General features: G+C 37.7%; 2 protein-coding genes across 2 annotated transcripts; one reads left to right on the forward strand and one right to left on the reverse strand.

Annotated features, from left to right (window-relative positions):
- Positions 1-432: 432 nt before the first annotated feature.
- tert (telomerase reverse transcriptase) lies at positions 433-15,295 on the reverse strand. The gene is made up of 16 exons (XM_030146465.1): positions 15,036-15,295; positions 12,892-14,194; positions 12,101-12,290; positions 11,867-12,020; positions 11,599-11,766; positions 9,566-9,727; positions 8,168-8,269; positions 8,004-8,089; positions 7,781-7,897; positions 7,578-7,649; positions 6,771-6,959; positions 6,359-6,485; positions 3,800-3,861; positions 3,286-3,410; positions 3,018-3,155; positions 433-1,419 (listed from the first exon to the last, which is right to left on the reverse strand). Exons 1-16 carry the CDS (start codon positions 15,249-15,251, stop codon positions 1,316-1,318), a joined length of 3,315 nt encoding a protein of 1,104 aa, XP_030002325.1. The 5' UTR covers positions 15,252-15,295; the 3' UTR covers positions 433-1,315.
- Positions 15,296-16,357: 1,062 nt separating this feature from the next.
- On the forward strand, positions 16,358-23,736 carry rbbp4 (retinoblastoma binding protein 4). The gene is made up of 12 exons (XM_030146997.1): positions 16,358-16,506; positions 17,040-17,182; positions 17,228-17,230; positions 17,537-17,710; positions 17,867-17,982; positions 19,519-19,676; positions 19,766-19,892; positions 20,002-20,079; positions 21,520-21,596; positions 21,672-21,729; positions 23,065-23,175; positions 23,707-23,736. The coding sequence occupies exons 1-12, from the start codon at positions 16,388-16,390 to the stop codon at positions 23,734-23,736; spliced, it is 1,194 nt and encodes a 397-aa protein (XP_030002857.1). The 5' UTR covers positions 16,358-16,387.
- Positions 23,737-26,272: the final 2,536 nt, after the last annotated feature.

The following is a 26,272-nucleotide window of genomic DNA, read 5'->3' on the forward strand; positions in this document are numbered from 1 at the left end:
CAGAAGACTGATGGTTGTCTACACAGACATGGATCCTTAATCGTTATGGATTATTCCCGAAATCTGACATGTAATGAGTCAACTATGGATGACCTTGATAAAGATGTTCACATTGAGCTTTATATGGATATTTACAATATTATATACAAAGGGTCAGTCCTTTTCGGAGTACGGTATAATATACTGTTTATGTAGGGTATATAAAAGGTACACATTACACCAAAATACAAAGTAATCTCCGCTTCAAGGCGTACAAAATCTGACTTTTGTCACGCTCATGCTCATATTAAACATCATTATGGTGGATGTTTAACCTCCTCTTAAAATCCGTTTTATTACTGACCTAACTACCTCACTATAATGGCCAATAATATCTCTGTCGACATATTTACAGTACTGTGCAAAAGTCTTAGGCCACCTCTAGCTTAGTTGTTTTTGCAGGGTGGAAATGAGCATACATATTTACTTCTCATTCTCTTTTCTTCAGATACACTGAGAAAATATAGGAAATATGTTTACAGCCTTAACAGACATGCACAAAAACCTGAAGTAAATGGATTCTAAAGGTTGAAGACACTATTTATTGTTACAGTTTGAAACATCTGACACATGTTGAATGATATCTGGTATAAAGTCTGTACAAAAGGGTTAAAGGCATGTTAATGCAAAGGGAGGTCACATGAAATCACTTTGGTTTATAGAAGCTGTTTTTTCATTGAAACCTTTGTTTTTAATGCTGTAAATACTTCATACATATCCAGATTGTATTGTAATACAGAGACTGAGAAATCTGCATGTGTGATCCTTACAGCTCTACTAAACCAATAAACCAATGTTGGCCTAGAAATTTTCCACGGTACCATACATGTAAATTATTTGCATGAATGGTGCTGTGGAAAAGTACTGCTCCCAGCTTCATGGAAAATCCCATAAAGTGTAAATCAAAGTCCAGAGTGTCTCTTGCGGAAGGAGATGGGGTTTAGTGCAGTAGCTCAATTTTCAATTACCTACCTAAATTGATCCAGTGGTTGACGTTACAGGGTGTTTATGATCAAAATCATCAAAGTTTATCACTTAAGTATTTCATATCAGACGTTAACTAAGGACTCCTCCTTTTGCCGTAACAGAAAAATTATGTAAGTACAACTTCAGATCAGATCAATATTACACACATTTTCAAGTGACTCTGGTTCAAATCAGACCAATCTGACGATGTAATTGTTTAAGAAAAGCTGACACTTCACACATCCATACCTTTCAACAGTAGAAGGCTTTGTATTTGTGATGAAAGCTTTAACTGGGATAAACTGGGGCGTTAGGTCTGGATCGCAAAGAAGTCCACTGGAGTCCTGGGGCTGGTGGCCTGTCTGACCCTCGCCAGCCTAAGATCTCCCAGACGTCGCTCCAGACTGCGCTTCCCTGTTAGGAAGATAACAGAAAACATTGTACTTTTCCTCTTTGGTGATAACCTGTAAATTGTCATCCAAGCAGACCCATAAAACTGTATTTACATGGCAATAAACTGATCTATATTTGTCTGGTTGAAACACTGTGCTCTATTTAAATATGACTTCCTGGGAAGCTGAGACCGTGATGTTTTCATATAATTTTATTTTTTATTTTAAACCACAAAGACAGTGGTTGGCAGACAATTCATAGTCCTTGTATAAAGGTCCTGCCGGATAATTGCTGTTTGTTTGGATAGACTAAGTGATGAGGGGATGAATCTGTGGTAGAAAACACAGGTAACTGCATTTCCTCAAATGAAAACCAGCTAATTAAAAGCTGGATTTCTAATAGGGTGGGTCGGTGTTGATTCGACCAAATGAAACCTGATCCTCAAATACAAATCAAGTAAAAAATATTGTAGATAAACATTAGGTGCTAAACATGTTATGTGCTGCTAGTTAAAACAATGAAAATTTTACACTACTTTAATGTAACACCTCCAACGATATAATCCAGCTGACTAGAACATTTTGTTGTTCCAGATCTAAAGTCTTACTGCTTGATTTCAGTCACTACAGGTGTGTGTCTTTTCTCAGACAAACTGTCATTTCTATAAAATTACAAGCACCATGAGAAAGCAACACTTACAAAATAAAAACTGTCAAACCATGAATGGTTCACACCCACCTAAACATTGTATTTGTAGTGTTGCAGTGCTTTAAAAACTGTAAATGGGGACAGATCACAACTAGGTTTTTCCACTAAATTAGATCATTACTATGTATTAAAACAGAGCCTATTCGAAATAAAGGCCTGCCTCTAATACAAGCCTCCTTTAAATAAAGGCCTGCTACCTTCTGTTGCAGAGGTAAACAAAGGCCCTGGCCACTATTTGAAGAAATTTGGTGAACATGTGTGAACGCTAACATTGCCACACAAGGAAAAACCAAAACGAAACACCAGTCTCTCATTCACATCATCACAGTCGTTTAAACAGCAGGAAGGGTTTACAAAAAACCCCTTTTGATTAGATTTATGTCGTACAATAGTGTATTAATGTGAACAGAATATTTCTGCCTCACACGCTGGCATTAACATGGATTGCTGTTATGATCCTGTAAAATGTGACTTACTTTACTTTCCTGCTCTGCAGCTGCTCACGTAACTGTCACAATCCACCTTCATTTTTCTATAAAAGCATAAATGAATACCAGGCCAACTGTCTTTATAGATTTTTGATTTTGACAGAGAGGAAAGAGCTGCAGAAGGTCTCCATTTACAAATTCTGATTTTGTTTCTCCTAAAACAATTCTAAAAGTATCATCAGTCTCAGCATTTATCAGCATCTATTCTAAAGGACTGTAAATTCCATTTTTAAAAGTTTTATTATTATTTTTATAGAAGAATACGGTGGCATGAGTGCATCCAATTTGTGTTTTGGGCATGGTTTCCTGTGCCAAACAGTGCAGAAAACACCTGAGCTGTTACAGTATTTTTAATGATTTGTCTTTTCCATAAAATCAACAGACCAAATGATCACTGTTGTGAATGTGCATATGTTTACATACTCTGGTGCAGATGAGGGATGAGATCCTTGTAAAAACGACGATGTTGTGACAGCACCAGTAAAAAGGAAAGGCAGAAAAGCAGCTCCACGGCTTCGTACTGTATGATGCCTGTCTGGGCCTTAGTGCCTAAAATCAGCCCTGTAGGGGTAGACGGCACACGTACAAAAGTAAGGACAAACAACCAGACAAATATACGAAATGATGAAAATACATTTTTAATGTGGTATTCGTTGCATTTTTCCCTATAGAGCACAGAGGGAAACGTTGCCTTTGTTGCTCCGTCTGATGAGATGGTTGGTGTACTCGGCCATGTCCAATATCATCCGCAGGAAGTAAACGGGGTTCTTAGCAACCGTCTGACCAAAGGGCAAACTCTGGGCACACACATGGAACCTGGAAAAGCAGAAAAATAAAAAACAGAAAAAAAAAAAAAAAACGAATACAAAACAGACCCCTGGCCATTGAGATATTTACATTGTGTGATAAAAGGTGGTGTAGTTACTTCACAGCTCAGTGGAGATATTGATTAACGACTAAGCCTGCACTTATTTTAATAGCACTATTGTCTTTACAGGCCTATTTATTAAGTCACAGTCAGTGAGCACACGTAAGAATGAGTTTGACAGCTTATGATTCACCTATTTAGTGTTTACCGCCACTGTATTTCAATACTGCAGGGAAGTAATGGAAATAAATCATCCACAGAGCTTATTTAAATAATATAATCTATTTTTGCAAAAGTTCTACTATTGACATAGGCACAAATGGGATACTGGCTTTACCTGCATGCATGAAGAAGCACCAGCTTGTAAATGTTCTGGTAAACTGCCTCGACTGAATTGGTCTGCAAAGAAAAACAAATCTACAGATTAATCTTCAGCAGAGAAAAGCACATTTAGAGTTGAGATGTAAAAAGAAGACAAAATAAAAATGTAGTTTGTGAAAGAGTAAATCTATAAACCAAAATAAAAATACAAGTTGGGCATGAATCATCATCTGCTCTGTATTTATCACAGTCACAAACACTTTTTTTTTTTTAACTCAGCAATATCTTTCCTTTACCAAATTTCTGAAATCTGCTTAAAATGTCATACAATGAACCTCAAACAATTCCAAACTTTATCAGCTCAAGACCTAAAAGATAAATTAAGTGTCCCCTTGGAAAAAAAATAAATTAAAAAAATCATTGTAAACTGCCATAACATTATTGACCAAAAATGAACCCACGTCATAGTGTTTTATGTATTGTAATCACTACATGAAAGATAAAATGTGTAAGAATGAAGATTGAAAGTATTTTGTCCAATCAAAATGATCAAAATAACATAATCAAGGAAAATGAGCAAAAAGAAAGAAAGAAAATAATCAAAATAAGCAGCAAAATGAACAATGAACAACATAACCAAGGAAATCAGCAAATGTGAACAAAGCTCATAATACAGAATAATTAATACATTAGTCATCCAATTAAAATAGGTTCTCATTTTGCACCTAAATTTGGGATAGTAAATAATTGGCAAATATAGGGAGGAGGAAGGAGAAGAACAGAAACAAGAATCAGAACAAGGTTTCTCTTATATACGTACATATGTATATGAAAAACCAGTATTTTTGATTTATAGGCAAAAATTCCAAACTTTATGTCTCACAGTTTGTAACTGCAGTGTAGGATCCTATCCGACGTACTGTGCAACTTAAAAAAGAGATAAAGACTCCTGAGTGCACAGTTCAGAACATTACCATTATCCATAACCAGCAGGTTTCATGTCACTGTAGATGAGAACAGACATGAGCTAAAGGAAATTATTGTTTTTACAAGGACATAATGGGTATTCTTTGTAGTAAAATGACATTCTACATGACAAATGACTAATGCTTTAGGGAGGACACCTCTGTTGTAGTTCTTTTTGCCCACCTTAGGAGAGAAAATATCATTCTTCTATTGAAAGTCTATTAACCGTTTTCTTTTATGGACTGTCTGTGAAAGACAAGAACAGTCTGTGTAGCATCACTGGGCTCTGCTCCAAAATTGTAGGAGTCCAGCTAGGACACCTGAACTTTTTGTGGAGGAAGGAGGTTGTCCAGAAAGCCAGAGGTATCTTAAACCAAGCAGACCACGTCCTCAAGGACAGATTCACTTTGATGCCGTCAGGGAGACGCTATTATGTGCTTCAGAGGAGAAAAACAGATATGCAAGCTAATTTATACCCCCGGCCATCAGGCTAATGAATGAGTCAGGGTAGTAGTTTAGTATGAAATGTTGTGCCTGTTGACTTACTTCCCGGTGTGTGTGTGTGTGTTGTGTCATTGCACAGGGTGTCCTAAAAAAATGTATACATACTTTAAACAATTGTAAAGTAGGTGTTTATTAAAATTAATTTAATTTTCAAAATGTTATAGAATTTACAAACATCATTTTATTGTTTTGTCACCTCCTGTTCTCAAACTGACATCCGTTCTGGTCCAGACGCTGCTGACGACGCCAAGCAATGGAATCGCACACATCACGAAACAATTCCCTTGGTATTTGCGTGCATTCATGTTCAATGGCTGCTCTCAATTCAGCAACTGTTGCAGGTCTCATGGCGTAGACTTTGTCTTTTAGGTATCCCCATAAAAAAAGTCTAGTGGTGTGAGGTCTGGTGAAATTGCAAAACAGGTGAATTGGACAGAGGGGTTTTGTTGAATACCCTCTGTGTTCACCAGACCTCACACCACTAGACTTTTTTTTGTGTGATGTGTGCGATTCCATTGCTTGGCGTTGTCAGCAGTGTCTGGACCAGAACGCACGTCAGTTTGAGAACAGGCAGTGACAAAACAACAAAATGATGTTCATAAATTCTATTACATTTTGAAAATTAAATTAATTTTAATAAACACCTACTTTACAATTGTTTAAAGTGTGTATACATTTTTTGGGACACCCTGTATATCTGAATGACTGCACTGAGCTGCTCACACTGACAGTATACATGATGGATGAAATGGTCCATGTCTGTGTTGTGTGTTTTGTATGTTGTACAATGATACACTTGAACTGCATTTGGGGACTGAACTGAACTGACAATTGTGGGACAAAGCAAGTTATCCATCCAGCCATCCATCTATGAAGAGTGGTATATTTTAGGCACAAAGCTGTAAAGGAAATAATGATTTTTGCTGTTTTGTGCACCTCATGTCCATGAAAATAAAAAACAAACAAGCAACAATAAAGACCTGTGGCCTAAACATCATCAGACATCAAATACTGTTGAGTATTTGTCTATACATGTAATAATCAGGAGGATTTTGATTTCACTTGTGTTTTGATAACATATTTCTATACTTAGTATTTCCCTGACCTTCAGGTCCAAGAACAGGGCATGGCACTTGAGTCTGAGTATCGCCAGTAGTTTTCGTCTCATTTGCTGTCCCGCCGAGTGGAAAGAGCCCAGAGTGAGGCTGTAGCGCAGAGACAGGCCCGCATAGCTGTGAGGAATGAAAATTAATAAGTAGACAAGAAGAAAAACAATATAAAAAAAAAATGTTGTAAAATGGTCAAGAAGCTAAATCTTTTACTGGGTTTTATGCCAGAATATGAATCATCCAGTCTGGGAGTTGTCACTTGTTTATGAGAAAGTGCAAAGTACAGAAGGGGTTTCAGACAGGTTACAAGAAACCATAAAGACAGCCAAATGCACAGCAACGTATCACGTAGGAGCAGTTAACATATTAAATCTATGTTTTGTTTACATGTGACAGCAATGACCTGACCTGGAATAGTCTTTGTAGACATCTAGTGAATGTGTGTCTATCAGCAAACCACACCAGGGGAAAAGGCAGTGAGGGGGCAGCACGCGAAAATCTGGATAAGAGCCCACCCTGCCCGACACTTGAAAGTTGACCACCACCTTCTGCGGGTTGACCACCAGACCGTACTCCGGAACTCCAGCCAGCAACATCCTACAGAGACAATACAAGTGTCAAAGTGTGAATGCAGGATAATGTTGAGTTCAATCTGTGTCCCTCAACCGTTCCTTTCATGCTTAGTTTAGTGGATTAAGACCGATACTGCACTAAACTGTTTCATTCCTCCTAGATCAGGCTTTGTCAAAATATTTTAAAAAGATATGTTTTAATATTAATGATAATGTGCGTTCATTTCATGAAAATGACATCAATTACAACTACAATTACAAATCAACTACAAATAACGTTTTCCTCATGTTGTTCAATATTACACACATTCCATGTTAACATTCAGAAATACATAAACAAAAAAAATATATTTTCTATCTTAACAATGAAACAAAAAAATTGGTAAGATCTTCTAACAATTATTAAGCTTTTGCTTTGTATACATAAACATACAAAATTTGTTTTTTTCCCCCCAGATTAATCATTTCCCCCATGAATTAGCTTATTGTAATATTTTTTTGTTTTCCTATTCAGATTTCATTTCCATTCACACAGTTTTTAAAAGCACTTTCCTTTCAAGTCAAATGTACGTCACACATTGTACTGTTAGTTATTTGTGATTACGATGTTGTTGTTTATATTGCACAAGAAATAAAGACATACTTGAGAAAGGTTTGTGCTTCATGTAGGTCTGGGGTGATCAGAAGGAAGTCGTCCACGAGTCTCATTAAACACCTAAAGAGACACAGGAATAATCCACAGGTGTAAATAACCTCGAAACAGTAAGGCTGCTCGCTACTGGAGCTGATGCGTTACTACAGCGACAGAAGCTCATGCAGACTGAGAAGCAGAAACATCCACCCCACACTTTGTTTTCAGTTATGTCTTTGAACAGCACATTTTCCATGTGACCGTAGCAGAGACAGCAGAGCAGACTGGACACAACTGATCCCTGAGGAATCCCACGACACTGACGGTATGTTCTGGAACACACAGGGACATAATGACATGAACGGTGACCATCACACACTGTAACTGTCAACAAATGACATCACATGTGTAACTACGTGACATGTGAACAAAGCTCACTTCTTCCCAAACTGAACAACACTTCCAGTCAGCATCTGTGTGAAGAACTCTAATGCCTCTCTGCCGTGAAGATCTGAGCAGAAATGCTGAAAGGAAGAAAAGAAAATGCATCTTGTAGGAAAATATTAATTAACTTCAAATTTAAGGATGTGTCCAGATCTCACCTGCTCAACCAGTATTGTGTGATGAATTTTTCCCTTTTTTTGCAGCGACATTACAAACCCCTTCATGCTGGTGGAACCCATGTTATCCTCTAATAGATCTGCCTACAATACCACAAAATAACAACACCATCAAATATCATGCACTGGACTATCGTGATAATCACATTTGATTTGACTAAATATGTTTTTCTATCATTATAGTAGAAGCCTAATAATATCATACACCTAATGAGGACAAGACACTTGTTGGCACTGAACATGGTGCAGCGTGATGCCATTTGCAGCTAACTCATGAAAAAATACAGTAAATCAGAAAACCAAATCTCAGAAATTGAACAATTGGTAGACCTAATTTTCCACTCGAGTGCGATTAAACAATGGCACAGGGAGCACAATGAGATACACTACATGGACAAAAGTATTAAGACACACTGAATTTAGGTGTTTGTTTTCCAACAGGGGTCTGGGCTACAAAACAATGATGACAAACATCATAATATAGTTTTATATTGTGATAAATATCACTGCATTGGTTAGTTTTGCTTAAATTGTTATCTTTGCTTCTAAAATGGCTCAGAGAGAGGTTTTTTTTTTTTTAATCCATGACTATGATCATTGTATATAAAGGAAATATTAATGTTTATAAATTATGTGGACAAAAATATTGGGACACATCATGGCTACAGCTTGTAAGATGTCCTGTTCATGCTGATTTGAGACTTAAATGTCAATATTTCCTTAACGTTTAATGGGAGATTTTTCTTCCTAAGTGAGATGTGAAGAAAGTAGATGGTTAGTTGTGATAGAAAATTATTATTTACAATCAAAGCACAAAAAACATTTTACAAATTTAGAGGTAGAACTTTTAAAATTATAGTTATGGACAAAAAAACCCAAAAATATCAGTGTTGAATGAAATTAAGCAAAAACCCCATCTAAGGCATTTTGGAAGCAAAGATAACAATTTAAACGAAACTATCCAATTCTCTTTATATTTTTCATTTGTGTGGTTTTTCTGCCTGTCTTTTCTCTCTACAATTGCTTGTTGTATGTTGCTGCTGTTAACTGTGAAATTTCCCCATGGTGGGATAAAGTCTTATCTTACAATATAAAACTATATAAGGAGATTTGTCATTACTGTTTTGTAGCCCAGACCCTTGTTAGAAAAGACACACCTAAATTCAATGTGTCCCAATACTTTTGGCCATATTTCTTTATCATTAACAAAGCACAAACCAAACCTCAAACTATGGACAATAACATGGAAATGATGATAGTATATCTTTGTGGACAGATTTTTATTTAGATGAAGGAAAATTATTTCAACTATGAACAGGAAATCATGAAATAATTGTGGTCCAATTGTGTAAATACGTGTTTTTGTGTATAAGACGATACCTGTCTAACAAAAGTCTTTTTCAGGCCCTCATAGGAGTCTGCCCAGACCTTGGCATAGCGCCGTATGGTGAAGGGCTCCTCCAGGACAGGGGCCAGAGCCTCCCCAATCACCTCCATGAGTTTATCATGTGGCAGACTCTCATAGGCTCCACTCACATCCACCTTAAACAGAGAACAAATACATTTCTTACTAGATCCACAGGTATGATGGGACTATGGTGTTGAAGATAGACCAGAAAAAGTGATTTGGTAAGTCACAGTGAGTCACACTGAAGTTGACCTTTGAATAAAATGGATTAATAATACAATAAGGTCAGAGTTATAGTTTTGAAGTTGATACATTTCTTTTTAGTCTTTCAGAGAGATTTTAGTTTGCTCTGTTAGTTTCATGAGCATGAAAATAGTTTTATAAGTATTCTATTTTTCTATTCTATTTTTTGTCTATTTTATGTTTCTGATATTTTTATTGTTTTTACTGTATTTTATTGTTTTTATTGTGTTTTTACTGTGTTTTATTGTTTGTTTATTGTGAACACTTGTGTAACTGCTGCAAAACAAATCGCCCTTCAAGGGACAAATAAAGTTGAAGTTGAAGTAATTATCTAGCTTTTGGTCTGTTTCTATTCAGTGTTGGTGTTTTAGTTTTACAGATATTAATGGTGAGACTGACAAAGATAAGATGAAATCAAATATGACTTACAAAACCACTGGTAATCCAAAGGTCCCAAGTTGTGAAAAGCCATTTTATCACAAAATTTTATTAAAATGTCGAATATAATGATTATATTTGTAGTATAGCAACCACAATACAAATAAAGGTTAAACAAAAATGAAGCTGATTTAACCTACAGTTGAACAGTTTATTTTATTTCATGCTGCATAATTGACAGTATCATGTTTTCTTTAATTTTCATGAAAACCGTTTTAATTTTGATTACAGTTATTGACATTTTTCCACTGATAGTTTTAGTTACGGTTAAAGTTAACATATTATTCTGACCCTATTGCAGATGTACACTCAACAAAAATATAAACGCACCACTTTTGTTTTTGCTCCCATTTGTCATGAGCTGAACTCAAAGATCTAAAACTTTTTCTGTGTACACACAAGGTTTATTTCTCTCAAATATTGTTCACAAATCTGTCTAAATTTGTGTTAGTGAACACTTCTTCTTTGCTGAGATAATCCATCCACCTCACAGGTGTGGCATATCAAGATGCTGATTAGATAGCATGATTTTTGCACAGGTGTGCCTTAGGCTGGCCACAATAAAAGGCCACTCCAAAATGTGCAGTTTTATCACACAGCACAATACCACAGATGTCACAAGTTTTGAGGGAATATGCAATCAGCATGCTGACTTCAGGAATCTCCACCAGAGCTTTTGCCTGTGAACTGAATGTTCATTTCTCTACCATAAGCCATCTCCAAAGCTGTTTCAGAGAATTCATGAAGACTGCGAGGAAAATGGTGGTCACACCAAATACTGACTGGTTTTCTGACCCCCCTGGACCACCCAATACAGTAAAAGTGCACATTTTAGAGTGGCCTTTTATTGTGGCCAGCCTAAGTCACACCTGTGCAATAATCATGCTGTCTAATCAGCATCTTGATATGCCACACCTGTGAGGTGGATGGATTATCTCAGCAAAGGACAAAGGAGAAGTGCTCACTAACACAGATTTAGACAAATTTATGAACAATATTTGAGAGAAATAGGCCTTTTGTGTACATAGAAAAAGTTTTAGATCTTTGAGTTCAGCTCATGAAAAATGGGAGCAAAAACAAAAGTGGTGCGTTTATATTTTTGTTGAGTGTATGTGGAATTCTATCATAATTTGAGTATGAATACTTGACTAAAAATGTGTATTGTGACGTTCACAGTGACCTCCGTTGGTCCGAATCGAATTAGGCCTAATCATCCTTGGGTCCAAATGAACCTTTTTGCCAAATCTGAGGAAACTCCTACATGGTAATATTGAAATACTGTGTTCAGAAGAATAGGACATAAAAACTTAAGAAAATTTAAAACCTTAACAAAGTAGAGTGGTTGTGGTTTTTCCTTTTGGGACGGAGCCAGAGAACTCAACACCTTGTGGATGTCAGTCATTCCCCACACTGTGGAGCCCAGGAGGGATGGAGTGGAGTGCACACAGGCTTGAAGCACGTCCATCAAATCACGAACACGACCTCTGTACAGCTACAAGAGCAAAAAGGGAGCACCAAACAATCTTTACATGTTTTCAAACAAGTCATCACAGCAGGCACTTGTCGGTGTCATGGTTATAGTGAGAACGAACCCTGGTTTTGGTATTGGCTCCGATGACTCGTGTAATCGGCCTCATGCCATCAGTCTTGGGAATAAAGCGAAGGCGGGAGATCACCGTAGCTTTAGGGAGGGACGCCACCTGAGCTGGAGTCAGCTCCTCCATCTGACCCTTAGAGAGGTGACCTCTAAATCACAACAATGGTTTACGTTTTGTCAGCTTGTGTCCCACAACAGCACAAATGCACCACTGTAAATGTGTTTGTACCTGAAGGCCATGTCCTGCAGTCTGGCCCAGACTTCCTGTCTGTAGAACCTCAGGGCGTTTTTCTGTCCCACACTCTCAGTGACATAGAAGCAAGCTCGGACCAAACCTACAACGTAGCCATCTAAAAGCCAAGCCAGGAACTGACCCAGGACCTGTGTTCGATACGCAAGCTCACTGGGTGGGAAGCGGCCTATAACAAAACGTCATGATTCAGAAAAGGTTATGTTTTCTTTTATTTTTGGATGGTTAAGGATTATAATGATACCAAATTCCAAACTATAGTTAATAGTGAATTTAATGGCATCGGGAGAAGCCTGAAGGAAATGGAGATAGAGTGAAAGTAAAGTCGCTAAGGCTATATTTATATTGAATCTGTAACATCGGAGTAAATAAACCAAGTATTTACTCTGCACTACAGGCATGCACCAGACATGATATTAAGTGTAGCCTATGCCATGAGACACCATGATTTTTTTTCTCAAATCACTGAATTCACCATTGATGTTTTATATTCTATCAGAGCATCAATCATCAAAACACAGGAGTGGGCATCACCTTTTCTGCTTAGATTGGTTAAATAATTTCTAAGTAGAGTAACACCATGGCCACCAGGAAGCAGTTTGGTCTCTTTTCTTAAAAGGTTTATGCCCCAAACTGCTCAAGTGTACCAATTTACATGCTCTTACAGAAGCATGAACATTTTCATACATTAATTTTAATCTTGTAGTGTACTGTGGTCAAAACAGACATATCAGAAGGGAAACAGATTTATAATTTTGAGATAATCCTACCTGTTTTACGGATCTTCAGCCAATCACAATCATTCACCTTTATCTTCCACATCAGTTCAGCCAGTGAGAGCCTCTCATATTTCCCACTGCACAGGAAGCCTCTGACCTTTGAACAAAAATGAACCCGGTTGTGGTCAGAACCCCAGAGCTCCTGAGGGATGACAGCTATGAGGCACTGCCTGATGAAGAGGTAGACCCGGTGAGGTGCACAGTGCTGACAGACGAGCGAGGTTAACTCTGCTTCACCTGCATCCTTGTCTTCCAAGTCTGGGCATAGCCTCTGAAGTATTCTCACATAGGGAAACCTCCGGTGTCGATTTAACAGCTGATTAAATACAGGAACCATATTAAAAAAACGCCGGGGAAGTTTCTTCGGTTTTCTTTCTACTCCACTTAGATATGCCTGTCCCTCAAAGAATATAACTCTTATCAAATCTTTCCCTTGAAGTTGTTTAGATCCCTGCAAACTCTTTTTCTTCCTGTTGAGAAGAAAGCCACGCATCCCCCTGCCCCCATACAATATCCCCAATGTGCGGAAAAAACACTGTGAGGGAGGCAAAGGGGGGAAAATCCCTGATCTCCAGCTGGGTCCTCCCTCCACAGGAACAGTAGTTGTTTGCTTTTCTGTGTAATTTCTAGAAGCAGTGCAATTGTTTTCCACAGATTTCACAAATGGTGTTGGTTCTACTGACATGGTCTGCTCTACTGCTGTTTCATAGCAAGCTTTGTGATTGTCTAGTGTGAGTTCAGGTTGTTCAGCTGCTCTCCTTTTTGCAGATTTAATACTCTCATCATCTTCAATTTCCCTCTTTCTTTTCCTTTGTATTTTCTCTCCATCATCCTTTCTCCACCTCTTTTTGCTGTTAGATGGGTTACTAGCTCCCCATCTCCTTTTCAGACTCACCACACCTCCATGATGTCTGGTCTGATGGCTAATGTGTGTCTTTAATCGAGGCTGGAGAGAAATCCCTGAGGTGGGAGTTGTCACAGACACCCTGTCATAGACAGGATTACCGCAAACCTGGAAAACACATGAAGGGGGGACTGCCACAAACACTGAACAGCTCTCAAAGAGATACCGTGTGATGTCTGTGCCCAGTCGTTTAGTCACTTTCTTCCATAAATCGCTACCATGGATGTAAGCGGCGCTTTGAGTGATATCTCCTTGGAATTTGAAGTGGTCTGCATCTCTTTCCTCCTGAGCCACAGTCAGAAAGTTGTAACCGTGCACCAACACATTTCTTTTTCTCTTCCTCTTCAGACTGTTAAGAACAAAGGCCAGCAATTCAGGCAAAGTACAGATCTGTGGAAAGTATAACATCATATTTTAAGTACATTGAGACAAAAGGTACACAACTCATTTAATTGTCAATGAATTGAAATCTTTCAGTCTAGTACCATCTTTTTGTTTGTGGTTTTATAAACTAAACCTTACTAATCTCAATGCTTATGTGTGCAAGTTTCAGTTCATAGTATATTTCTATGAAACAGCAACATACCAATACACTGTTTATTTTATCATATGTATCAATAAATGATTTACGACTAATCCATGTCTTGTGAGGCTCACTGTTTTCATTGATTGTAGATTGAATTGAGCTTTTTTTTGTCCTAACCCATGAAACAAAGCTGAAAGCTACCAGACCAAAGTGATTAACTTGTAATTAGAGCTGCAACCGATTAATCAACTAGGTGCTTGAAGTCAATGCAAAAAGTCCCGACTCGATTTATCGACTCGAATTGATTGAAGGGAGATATTCTATTGCACTTTTCCTGAATTGAAGCTTCTTTGTGCGTCACAATAAGCATCCGTGTGAAACACAACAGTGGAACCAATGTTTAACAGCAGAGAAATGAAGGGGAAAAAAAGCTTTGATTCAGGAGAATTGTGGTTGAATGCCTTTTTTTGGGATCACTTTGAGTCGATTAATCGGTTGCAGCTCTACTTGTGATAAAAAAAGGATCATTATCTAATATATTGTTGACTTTTTCTATCATAGCCTCATTCTCAGACATTGCTCCATAGCCATGATAGCAGTAGCATGTAGCAGCTAGCTAAAGAGCCATATCGCGAAGGTTTTGTCCACTGTACTAGAGTTAACGCCTATCGACAAAAGAGTTACATGTACATTCACAAAAGTTACCTGGTTGCAGCTCGGCACTTGCTGTAGTTCTTTGTCAGCACAGACAAAAACGCCCCGGACGAATGTCTTGAAGCGGTTCGTGTCACCTTGTTCAACGGGCACTGCTCTCTGGCCTTCTCTGAAAACGATGCTGTCTGCAAACTCCTCCAGCGTCTGTACATGGCGATATATTACCCGGAGAATGTCAAGTACACGGGACAGATCAGTCGTAGACATACTGGCTGTCTTGTTATTCCTGGCATATCAGCCTCTATACGGTGAATGTGGAGCAAATGTACTGTTTTAACAACCCGCGTCAGCAACAACCAATAAGAGATCCGCTTTCTATATCCAACCAATCATATCGTGTTATACTCAAACGACGATTCACTGTCGACCAATAGCAAGTAAGATAGTGAATGTTGTCTTTCTTCAGTTTTGCTGTCAAGATGGACAGACAGGCCCACGTGTGAAATAATAAGCAGTAAAAAGCCAGCTTGTGGAAAAAGTCCGTAGAAAAACAGCTATGTTTGTAAAGGTTAGATAATTTGAACATTTCACAAAAGTATTGTATAGACCAAACTCAAGTTAACCTTTCCGTTTGTGACTGAAATAAACATAAATAAAAAGAAAATTATATGTAATGATAATAATAATGAAATAATTAAAGAGTTAACACCACCCCCTGATAGACACGAGCGCATCTGCTGCGTCCTGATTGGTCAAAGGACGCTTTCTCTGTACCAATAGGTTATATTCCCACATTGCATCAATTACTCACAGCTGTTTGTTTAACTCATTAACGTCAGAAAAAGCCTCTGTGTAGGAATACCAGCGGGGTTTGTTAGCACACGACAGGAGGATCTGAGACTTTAATCGTCTCGGTTAATCCGAACGTCTGGAGCTCAACTATTTATTTAACCCACAATGGCAGACACGGAGGGTAAAGTCAATGGATGCAACGGCAAGTAACATAATATAATATGACATGTAGTCACCTGGCTAACCCACCTGTTGGCAGATAGACTGTACACTACTGCCCCCTGCTGGTAGTGGGAGTTAATTTTTGTCTAAATGAAATGTACACCCTTTTCAAGGAACTGCTTTAGTCAATAGGAATGTGACAATTGCTGAGACGTAATGGCAGTTTCTGTCACTATTTGCAATTGAAATCTGCTGTTAGATCTTGTTGAAGGTTTTAAAACAAACTGAAGCAAAGTTGCAGGTTCTGACATCTTGCTCTGCTCTCTGCCTCTGCAGGTGCTGGTCCATCTGCAGGTGCTGGTCCATCTGCCGGTGCTGGTCCATCTGCCGGTGCTGGTGCATCTGCTGGTGCTGGTGCAGGTGCAGCGGATGAGGCAGTTCTGGAGAACATGAGAAATGAGGAGTATGAGATCTGGAAGAAAAACACTCCATTCCTGTATGACCTCATTATGTCCCATGCATTGGAGTGGCCTAGCCTCACAGTTCAGTGGATGCCTGAGGTCACAAAGTAAACACCATTATTATCATTACGTGTGGTTAAGGATACTTTCACAACAACTGTATCTCATTTGCTCTGGACTTTCGGACATTCAAGTTTGATTTGAGCCAAATTTACACTTATGAAACCTCCTTACCACATTGCAGACCAAACAGGTGCCTAAAAGAGTTGTTCTTGGTCCGGACCAAACTAACTAACCATGGTTTGGTTCATGTGTAGGGCAAAAACATTTTTTGGATCGTTTGTACCAATCACAGGATGTTATGCAAGGCTATCATTACCATCAACAGTAGAAAAACAAGCAGAAAAAGTTAAATGTGGCAAATGAACAAGATAATGACATTGGAATATGGCTACCAGTAAGGGAGATGTAGCATATTTGGAAAAAAACAAAAGTGCAGCATGAAAACAAACTAAACTGACCAAATGTTTTCAATATAACAAACATTTTCAGGTATGAGAACACCCTTGGCTAGTAGATGTTTAGCATGTGGATGTAACAACATGCATAATAATGATGCCAATGTTTTGTCCCCTGCCAGGCCAGATGGGGAGGATTACAATGTGCAGCAGTTGCTTTTGGGGACTCACACAACTGATGAGCAGAATCACCTGGTCATTGCAAGTGTCCATATGCCAAACGACGATTACGAGGCTGAGGTCTCAGAGTATGATGGTGAAAAAGGTTGGCGAAAATTAAACTCACGTGTTAATTAAGGCAGGCAGTCAGGGGGTTCATGGTGATGTTTTCTATGAATCTTCCACATTAAACACTGTTTCCTATAACACTGGAGTAATTTTGTTTCCAGACACTCTTTTTATTCCTATTTATACACATCAGTAATCCTTTTTGATCAGGTGCAGTAAATACATACAGAGTCCACGTTACACTTTATATATCTAGAATACATCACATTGTCACAATCATTTCATGAGAAGATGTAAAGATATTTCATTCCAACTTTATGGGCAACAGTGTACAAAACCAGGCTTAAAATGCATGTAGTGTTTTTATTTGCATCTGTATTTCCCTGTTCAGAATTTGGAGGCTTTGGCTCAATGATTGGCAAGTTTGAGATAGAAACCAAGATTAACCATGAGGGAGAGGTGAACCGTGCCCGCTACATGCCCCAGAACCCCTCCATTATTGCCACCAAGAGTCCCTCCTCAGAGGTGCTAGTGTTTGACTGCACCAAACACACCTCAAAGCCAGGTACATAAGTCATGAAGAAAAGCCCATGAGTTAACTGATGTTTAGACAGCCTATGAACTAAAGACGTACTAAAAGAACTTGTGTCTTATATTCTTATCCTGTGTTCATCCAGTGAAAATCTACAGACTCTTTTGCACTTAATTTAATTGTCCTCAGATCCATCTGGAGAGTGTCGGCCTGAAATGCGTCTCAGAGGTCATACGAAAGAAGGCTATGGTATTTCCTGGAATGAAAATGTGCTTGGCAGCCTGATTAGTGCATCTGATGACCATGTAAGAAATCATTTAAGATTCTTCCTTAAAGTATTGTCACTTGTCTTTGCAGCTACACTGGTCCTGGGAAATAATGACCACACAGCATACATGTTTTCTCCAAAGAGAGGTTCACAGCAGAAAAATGCAAGAACATTTGTGACAAGAAAACTTTAAAATATGTATCTTAGTCATTGTATAATCTCTCACCCGAGGGTCTCGTAATAAACTTGGCCAAACAACATTACATTGTCAATCTATAGGCACACCAACCCATTTTAGATGTATAAACCAAATAGAAGAACAATTACAGAACAAGGTTTTGTGGCCATGTCTTTCAATTGAATCTGACCCATAATACCACTGTAGGACTGCGCTATTGCGTTTTATTTTTGACAATTTTTACTTGGTTATCAACAAAAATGTATATTTTTCTTGCATCTCAAATATACAAATTTAATATATTAAACATGAAAATTCAAAAGCATCTTCCATTTTTTTATAGTTTTTTATAAACTGCTCAGTGCCACTGAATGGAAAATATCATCATAGAGGCTCTGGACTTTTAAACTGAGGTTGTAATTCAATTAAATATGGAGCGCTGTCATTTATCCCCCTCACTAAACTCTGGTCTGATTTCTCTATTAACATAAAACCTTAGAGCATTTGTTTTTAACCAAACTTAATTTTAAAGTGAGCTATTTTTTCCTGCTACATATAGTATATACATTTTTTGAATTGGTATAATCCTTCTAATATGCTATTTAATCCTCTAAAACCTACACAGCCATCTGGGACCACAAGCATCTAGTAATCTAAAATGTCTACTAACTTTTGATCCACTAGTGCATTTTAATAGTTCAGGTAAAATGCAGTTTCTCAGCTTTTCAGCAGCATCGGGTGTGTGATTGATATACTAGTAAAGCCCATGTAGTTTGACAAATAAGTGCTTGAAGACACTTCTTTTTCTTTATTTAATCATATATTTTGCTGAAAAGTTCACCCTTTCTGAATTTTCTGCTTTAACCTCTTAAGACCCAGCTATGTTTTTTGGTCCATATTTGTGGACAAGAGTTCCACAGCTTTATCTTCAAAAAAAAAAAAAAAAAAAGCCATTGCACAGGACACTCGGAGAAAAAAAAAATGTTTCTGAAAAAATGCATCAGTGTCATGCTGTTTTCAGTCTAGGCAATTTTTTCATTAAAAAAATCAGAAATTTGTACTCTCCTGGGTCTCAGGAGGTTAATATAATAACTTTGGAAATTATTCTGAGCTATTATGGACATCTACATCATCAGTAAATTAAATATAAAAAAAAAACCTGATTTTCACAGAGAAATTCAGAGGATAATATTACAATAAGTGGGGATGAATCAATGAGGAAAGGTTAAATGTAAGTTGGAAGTTGCTACAAAAATTGTTCTAGGTCTTTAGGGTTAAGATGCATTTTGTGCACATTTGACCTACTCTACATGTGAGACATATTCCTATCTCTTGCTTGTGATGTGAAAGTAAATGTTAGAGCATTAAACCCTTTCATCTGTCCTTCATCTTTAGACAGTTTGCCTGTGGAATCTTTGTAGTATACCCACGGGGGATGGGCTTGATCCCATTTCAACCTTTACCGGTCACACTGATGTGGTGGAAGACGTTGCCTGGCACTTAGTCCACGAATCACTGTTTGGATCTGTATCACATGACAGGAAGTTCATGCTGTGAGAAACTTTTTTTTTATACTTTAAAAAGGTGTGTTTGCCATTGATCAAATGATGTAAATGACATGGCTCTGCCTCTTTTCCATCAGTTGGGATACCCGTGAAAGCAGCACTGTCAAACCCACCCATTCAATAAATGCTCACAAAGAAGAGGTCAACTGTCTGTCATTTAACCCATTCAGCGAAGTTTACGTCGCCACCGGCTCTGCAGACAAGGTAAAGCAATACTCCATTAATTATCAATTTTAGACAGTTTTTGATGTTACAAGGCTACAGTATGGCCCCAGAAGACTGTAATATAGCTGATATGTCTCCAAACTCGCAGACGGTAGCTCTCTTTGACTTGAGAAACCCAAAGGTGAAGCTTCATTCCTTGGAGTCACACAAGGATGAGATCTTCCAGGTAAGAGCTTTGACTCTCCAAACATTTCCTGGAATTAATGGCACCTTTATATCTTCTGTTTAGATCTGTGTAATCTGTTGAAAAGTAGGTCAAGATGACATAATGCGATGAAAATACAAACATTTGAGTTCTTAAACTAAACATTTGCAAAGCCTCAAAAAGAATCCCTGACATATATAAGAAAAAGCCTCCAGATCTAAAATTAATAGAAAAATGGCAGATTTTCGGAACGTACACCAACTTTCTGCAGCTTTAGGGCAGTAATTTGGATTTGAGGACACCTTAACAGCGATCAGTAATTACAGCCAGCCAAAACTCTGTCAGGGTAGATTTTCTACAGGATGAAAACCTCAGGAGATGATAGAATTCCTGTTTTGTCTCAGAGCACTTGAATTACAGTATGCTCAGAGGTGATTAAGGAATTTTTACCCAATGATGCCAAAAAACTATCAAACTATGCAGCTTTAAAGGTGTCATATTTTGCTAAACCCACTTTTAATATTCTTTGGTACATTTATTTGTGTATTTGGACCTTAATAGTTCAAAAAGTTTGGATTTGAACCCTCTAGCTGCTGCAAAGCTATCTTTATATTAAGTTTGGCAAGAATCTAGTGGATTTCTACAACCCGTTTTAAGTCCTGCTTTTCTTTTTTTTTTTTTTTTACCTTTATTTCAAAGACTACAGTTAGCAAAGATCAAATATACAATCGACAAGGCCACAAGAACTTACAACAATCTTAACATACAAACAAATACATACAAAGGGATTCTTAAACATTAGTTCTCTGTAAAATGTTCTTCATATAGTTTGGAGCATTTGCATTTGCATTTCGCATTTGGAGCAGTCTATAAGCTTAATACTGTATGTATTTGTGTGTATGTGTGTGTATATATATATATATATTTCAAATTCAGCCAGGAATCTATGTAAACTGGGGATCATTTTTATATTTCAATTCCTGCTTAATTTGTTATGTCACAATATTTGCACATATAAGGTCAAGACTTTCGGTGAACATTTCTCTGAGTACGCCATAATTGTTTGTCAGCAGCAGCTGTTGTAGTCCATGAAAATATGTCCAAACTTGGAGCCGATTACCTAAAATGTTCAGTTGTTGGTTGAACGGGACAGAGCAGCACAGCCAACAACCTGGAGGGGGTGGGGTGTGATGTGGCTCATTTGCATTTAAAGGGCCAGCGTTCAAAATGACCTTTCTGGTGTCATTACTCAGAAATAGGGTTAAAGATGGACCTGTGGAGTTGAATTAATGAAGAATTCAGACCCAAGCATAGCATTTACAGTTTATGTAGACCACAGGGAAATGTCTTAAAATGCATAATTCCTCCTCACTCCTTTAAGTTAACATGTAAAGCATTTTTTCCTTACATATATTTGAAGTATGTGGTGTGTGATTTGTGTTTTCTTCCTGGCTGTTTCAGGTCCAGTGGTCACCCCATAATGAGACCATACTGGCATCCAGTGGAAGCGACGGCAGCATCATCATTTGGGACCTCAGGTAAGCATCTCTACACCTGAGTCATATTTTGTCATCATCTGGTAAAAAGCTAAATACTTCTGTCTGTATTTGTAGTAAAATCGGAGAGGAACAGTCAGCAGAAGATGCAGCGGATGGCCCAGCTGAGCTACTGGTAGGCCTGCTTTTCAGTTTGTTAGCAGTAGATTAATCAGGATGATTAAATGCTGGTCTGTCATGACATGGTCATTTCATTGCTGGTGCTGAACTAGAAAAGCATTCAGTGTTTCTCCAGGAAAATGACTCCTCTCCTCTGCTGTCATTGAGCAAAGTCAGTGAAACTAAGCTGATGTTCTTTTTGATTTGTGGCGGCTAGAGGGATATGCCATCCTCTGAGAGCTCTTTCAGTCTGTTCCCCGTAAATTCAGAAAGTGATACATGTTGAGAGGATACATTTTGGCTTAAAAATTTGTAATTTGGCATAAGCCTTCACTTTGACTCGAGAGTTCATTAATTAATTATCAGATTATGAAGACATTTAACATGCAATAGGACTTCGATCTTGTGATATCTCAGGAACCCCTTGTGGGTTTTTTCCCACTTGGACTGAAGGATGAACTGATTACACTTACTTGGATTAATCATGGATTAATTGCGTTAAAGGGGTCGTATTTTGCTCAACCCACTTTTATTAACTTTGGTACATTTATTTGTGTATTTGGACCCTAATAGTTCACAAAGTTTGAATTTGAACCCTCCAGGTGCTGCAAAGCTAACTTTATATTCATTGTGGCAAAAATCGAGTGGATTTCTACAACCTGTTTTAATTCCTGCTTAGTTTGTTACGTCTATAACTAGTTACACAACATTTGCACATATAAGGTCAAGACTTCTGATGAACATTTCTCCGAGAACGCCATAATTGTTTGTCAGCAGCAGCGGTTGTAGTCCATACTGAAAATATGTCCAAACTTCGAGCCGATTACCGACAATGTTCAGTTGTTAGTTGTATTAATGAACACAAGTGGTTGAATGGGACAGAGCAGCACAGCCAACAACCTGGAGGGGGTGGGGTGTGAAGTGGCTCATTTGCATTTAAAGGGACAGCGCTCAAAATGACCTTTCTGGTGTCATTACTCAGAAATGGGGTTGAAGATGGACCTGTGGAGTTGAATTAATGAGGAATTCAGATGCAAGCATAGCATTTACAGTTTATGTAGACGACAGGGAAATGTTTTAAAATGCTTAATTCTGTCTAAAAAGGTAAAATATCCCTCCTTTTAAGCAAGGAGTATATGAAGAAATATGGTCACAGGAGGAGCAATTTTCTAATTTTTAAAATTCTGTACTATCAGATACAAAACCGACAACCACCTGATATTGTCATTATATATCAGCACCTTGCAACATCAACAGCTGCACAAACATCTCGGTAGACGGCTAACTTGGATCTCCATCTCAACACTATTGTACCTTAGTAATGAAAACTGCTTCTACTTGTATCGTCCAGTTTGTTCATGGAGGCCACACAGCCAAAGTCTCTGACTTTTGCTGGAACGCCAAAGAGCGATGGGTCATGTGCTCCGTTTCTGAAGACAACATCCTGCAAATATGGCAAATGGTGAGACTGAGGCTTGTGAGTCAAACATGTTTAGCGGTAGTCATCTAGATCACACCGTTAATTCTGTAAAAAGGTGTGTGTGTATCATCTGAGATTATTTTAATTGTCCACTCTCCCTAGTATATGATGCCGTGGCAATTATGTAAAAATCCGCAAAAGTACCAAATATAGAAGAGATTGTAAGAGGTAACGTTATGATCAGAGTTTCCTGACAATTCAGCTATTTAATACAGTAAGGGGAAAATACTGCATAATCTTGCTGTAATTAAAAAAAAAAAACTAAATTCAGTGAGAATATTGCATCCTACTCAAGTTAAGTTTCTGAAAAAAAAAAAGCTATAAGTACTCCAATTCTGTCAGTATTACTATAACATATTTGACATAAAAAAAAGCTAAAAGTTAAGAATGTACTAGTATTTGTTATTAAAATTACACTTCAAATGCCAGATGGAACTTGACATTGATCTGTAAGTAAATTTGACAGTTTGTGGCTTGTGACTCAATTATTTTTTTTCTCTCTTTATTTTATAGGCTGAAGAACTCCACCAGAGTCATCGTTAAAGCTCAACACACCCTCTAGACAATTTGCAGTGTGTGATGGGGTCTTTGTGGGAAAAGGGCCACCTCAGTAGTTCATGCAGTTGCTTCCGTCCCATCCCTCCTGCTTTAACAGCAACAACAAATCACTGAATACAGTAAAGTAGAATGAGTTGGTCCCAGGCATCCGCTTACATTGTCACAGCAGATGTATTTTTATATTCAGGTCAGGCTTTTTTTGTATTTATGAAGTTAACTTCCCACAGTGCAAGTTTTTGATCAAACGGACAGATCTCAAGTGTTCATTAATTGAACTGTGCATTTTAAACCTGCTCTTACATTGATAATGTCATTGCATAACATATTTTACAGTCATTGCTTATGTCTGTTCACCACCTACTGGAGACTGATTTTCACACAAGCTGCTCCTTGAAAGAAAAAGCATTTCAGAGTGGAATCTGTTTATAATGTCTCCTCATTTAATATGGAATTGCTGAATTGCTGAATTGCTGAATCTGTAATATTTCCAAATGTATTCATTAACTCTAGATAAAATGTTCTTTCATTGGTGTTTGTTCATGCTATTGATCATTTAATAAAAATATCTCCTCATTGTAAGTGTAGCGGCTATTTGTCATCAAAATTAAATCAACTTAAAGGTGACACAACTTAAGACTGTAACATAACTCAAATAACCACTAGATGCACCATGGGTTTGTGGTTTAAGCAGTCAAAACCAAGGTTATTATCATTAACGAAAACGAACAAAATGACGAAAACTAAAATTGTAAACATTTTCGTTAACTGAAATAAAGAATCTAATTAAAAGAAAAAAAACGATAACTAACTGAAACTGTATTGTGAGCTTACAAAACTAAAACGTATAAAATTTATGGATAAAATTCCCTTCGTTTTCATCTTTGTCAATGTCGGATTGATATGAAATTGATTTATTTCGCTTCAGCAATTTGAGCTGGTGACACCATACGGCACTTCAGTCTGTCATGTCTGGTCAGTGGTGGTTTCCAGTCGTCTTCTGGTCCCCACTCTACCTGGAACATACAGACTAAAGCTGGGACAAAGCAGCACAGTCCTGTCTGGGATTTACTGTAGTGATGAGTAGGGTCGGTTTTTTTTTGTTTTTTTGCACTCACTGTGTGTGCATGAGTGACGGAGACAGTGGAGCTGAATGACAGCGTCAGTGTTGAACTAGCATCCAGGTAAAGACCGGAGAGTTTATCACCATGAAAAGGCCTTCCAAGGCCTTAACTGCACAGTTTAGAAGAGGAGAGAAGAGGAGGATGACAACTAATCCAATTACAGAGGTATGGAACCTGATATAATGTTAAAAAAACGTTTGATGTTACTAGCTACAGCTAGCTGAACTGAAATGAAGCAAAGTTGGTTAATAATGGAACTGGAGATGATTAAGACATGAGATATCTGCTAAGGTGTGGTTTACTGATGATGGACTGGGTTATATATGTTTATAAGTGGTTTATATATGTTTCTATATGGTTTTTATATGTTTCTATGTGGTTTAACTGCTGGTTAGCTGGTTTATATACGTTTCTATTCGGTTTAACTGCTGGTTAGCTGGGTTATATATGTTTCTATCTGCTTTAACTGCTGGTTAGCTGGTTTATATTATGTTTGTATCTGGTTTACTGCTGGCTGCTTTGTGCATCTCCTCTCACGCTTTGTACATCTTCGCATTGTTTTCACATAAGTGACATTGTATATGGATCGCACCCTCCTCAACCTGCTATAGGGAATTTATACATTGCACTGTACATGTGTTTGTGTCTCTGCTCAGTCAATGAGCCGCCCTAACCTGACCCCCAAATAAAGCGTCCAGAGTAACCCGCTGATTCGCACCTCACTAATTTCTTTGAATAGGATGGTGAGGAAGATAAAATATATGAAATAACTAAAACTAAACTAAAACTAAGCATTCAGAAAAAAAAAAAAAAACTAATAAAAACTAGCAAACCTGCTCTAAAAACTAATTAAAACTAACTGAATTAGAGAAAAAAAAGTCAAAACTAATTATAACTAAACTATAATTAAAAATCCAAAACTATTATAACCTTGGTCAAAACACAATGTCCATATCATAGATGTAGTTCAAATGGTTTATTTTCAAGATTTCGCAGGCAAACAACAACTAAGGCCTTTTGTGATGTCTCTCCTGCTCATCCTGTCTGATCCACTGTGTGTCTGTGACTGTGACGGGTAAAAAACCATAGGCCCACCCAGGTGCATGCTGGTCTATCTTTGTGCTCCCTATTTATACCCAGGTGCACACGGTCTAAACCAATAAGAAAACACAAAACAAAAAGGTGCTAAATACCAAAGAATGAAAACAATAACCATAAAAACAATCAAAAAATATTAAACAAACAAAAAATAAACTAATCAAAATAAACAATTAGCAAAAAAAAATACTAAGTTAGTAAACAAAAAATGTAAACTTTAAACAAAAAACTAAACGGACAAATAGCTCCTACAGTAAGCCTGATGTTTAATGAATAGAATTAACAGCTAAGGTTCAAAGAAT

This window comes from Sphaeramia orbicularis, chromosome 11, assembly GCF_902148855.1.
Source record: "Sphaeramia orbicularis chromosome 11, fSphaOr1.1, whole genome shotgun sequence".
In the NCBI taxonomy this organism is placed as follows: Eukaryota; Metazoa; Chordata; class Actinopteri; order Kurtiformes; family Apogonidae; genus Sphaeramia; species Sphaeramia orbicularis.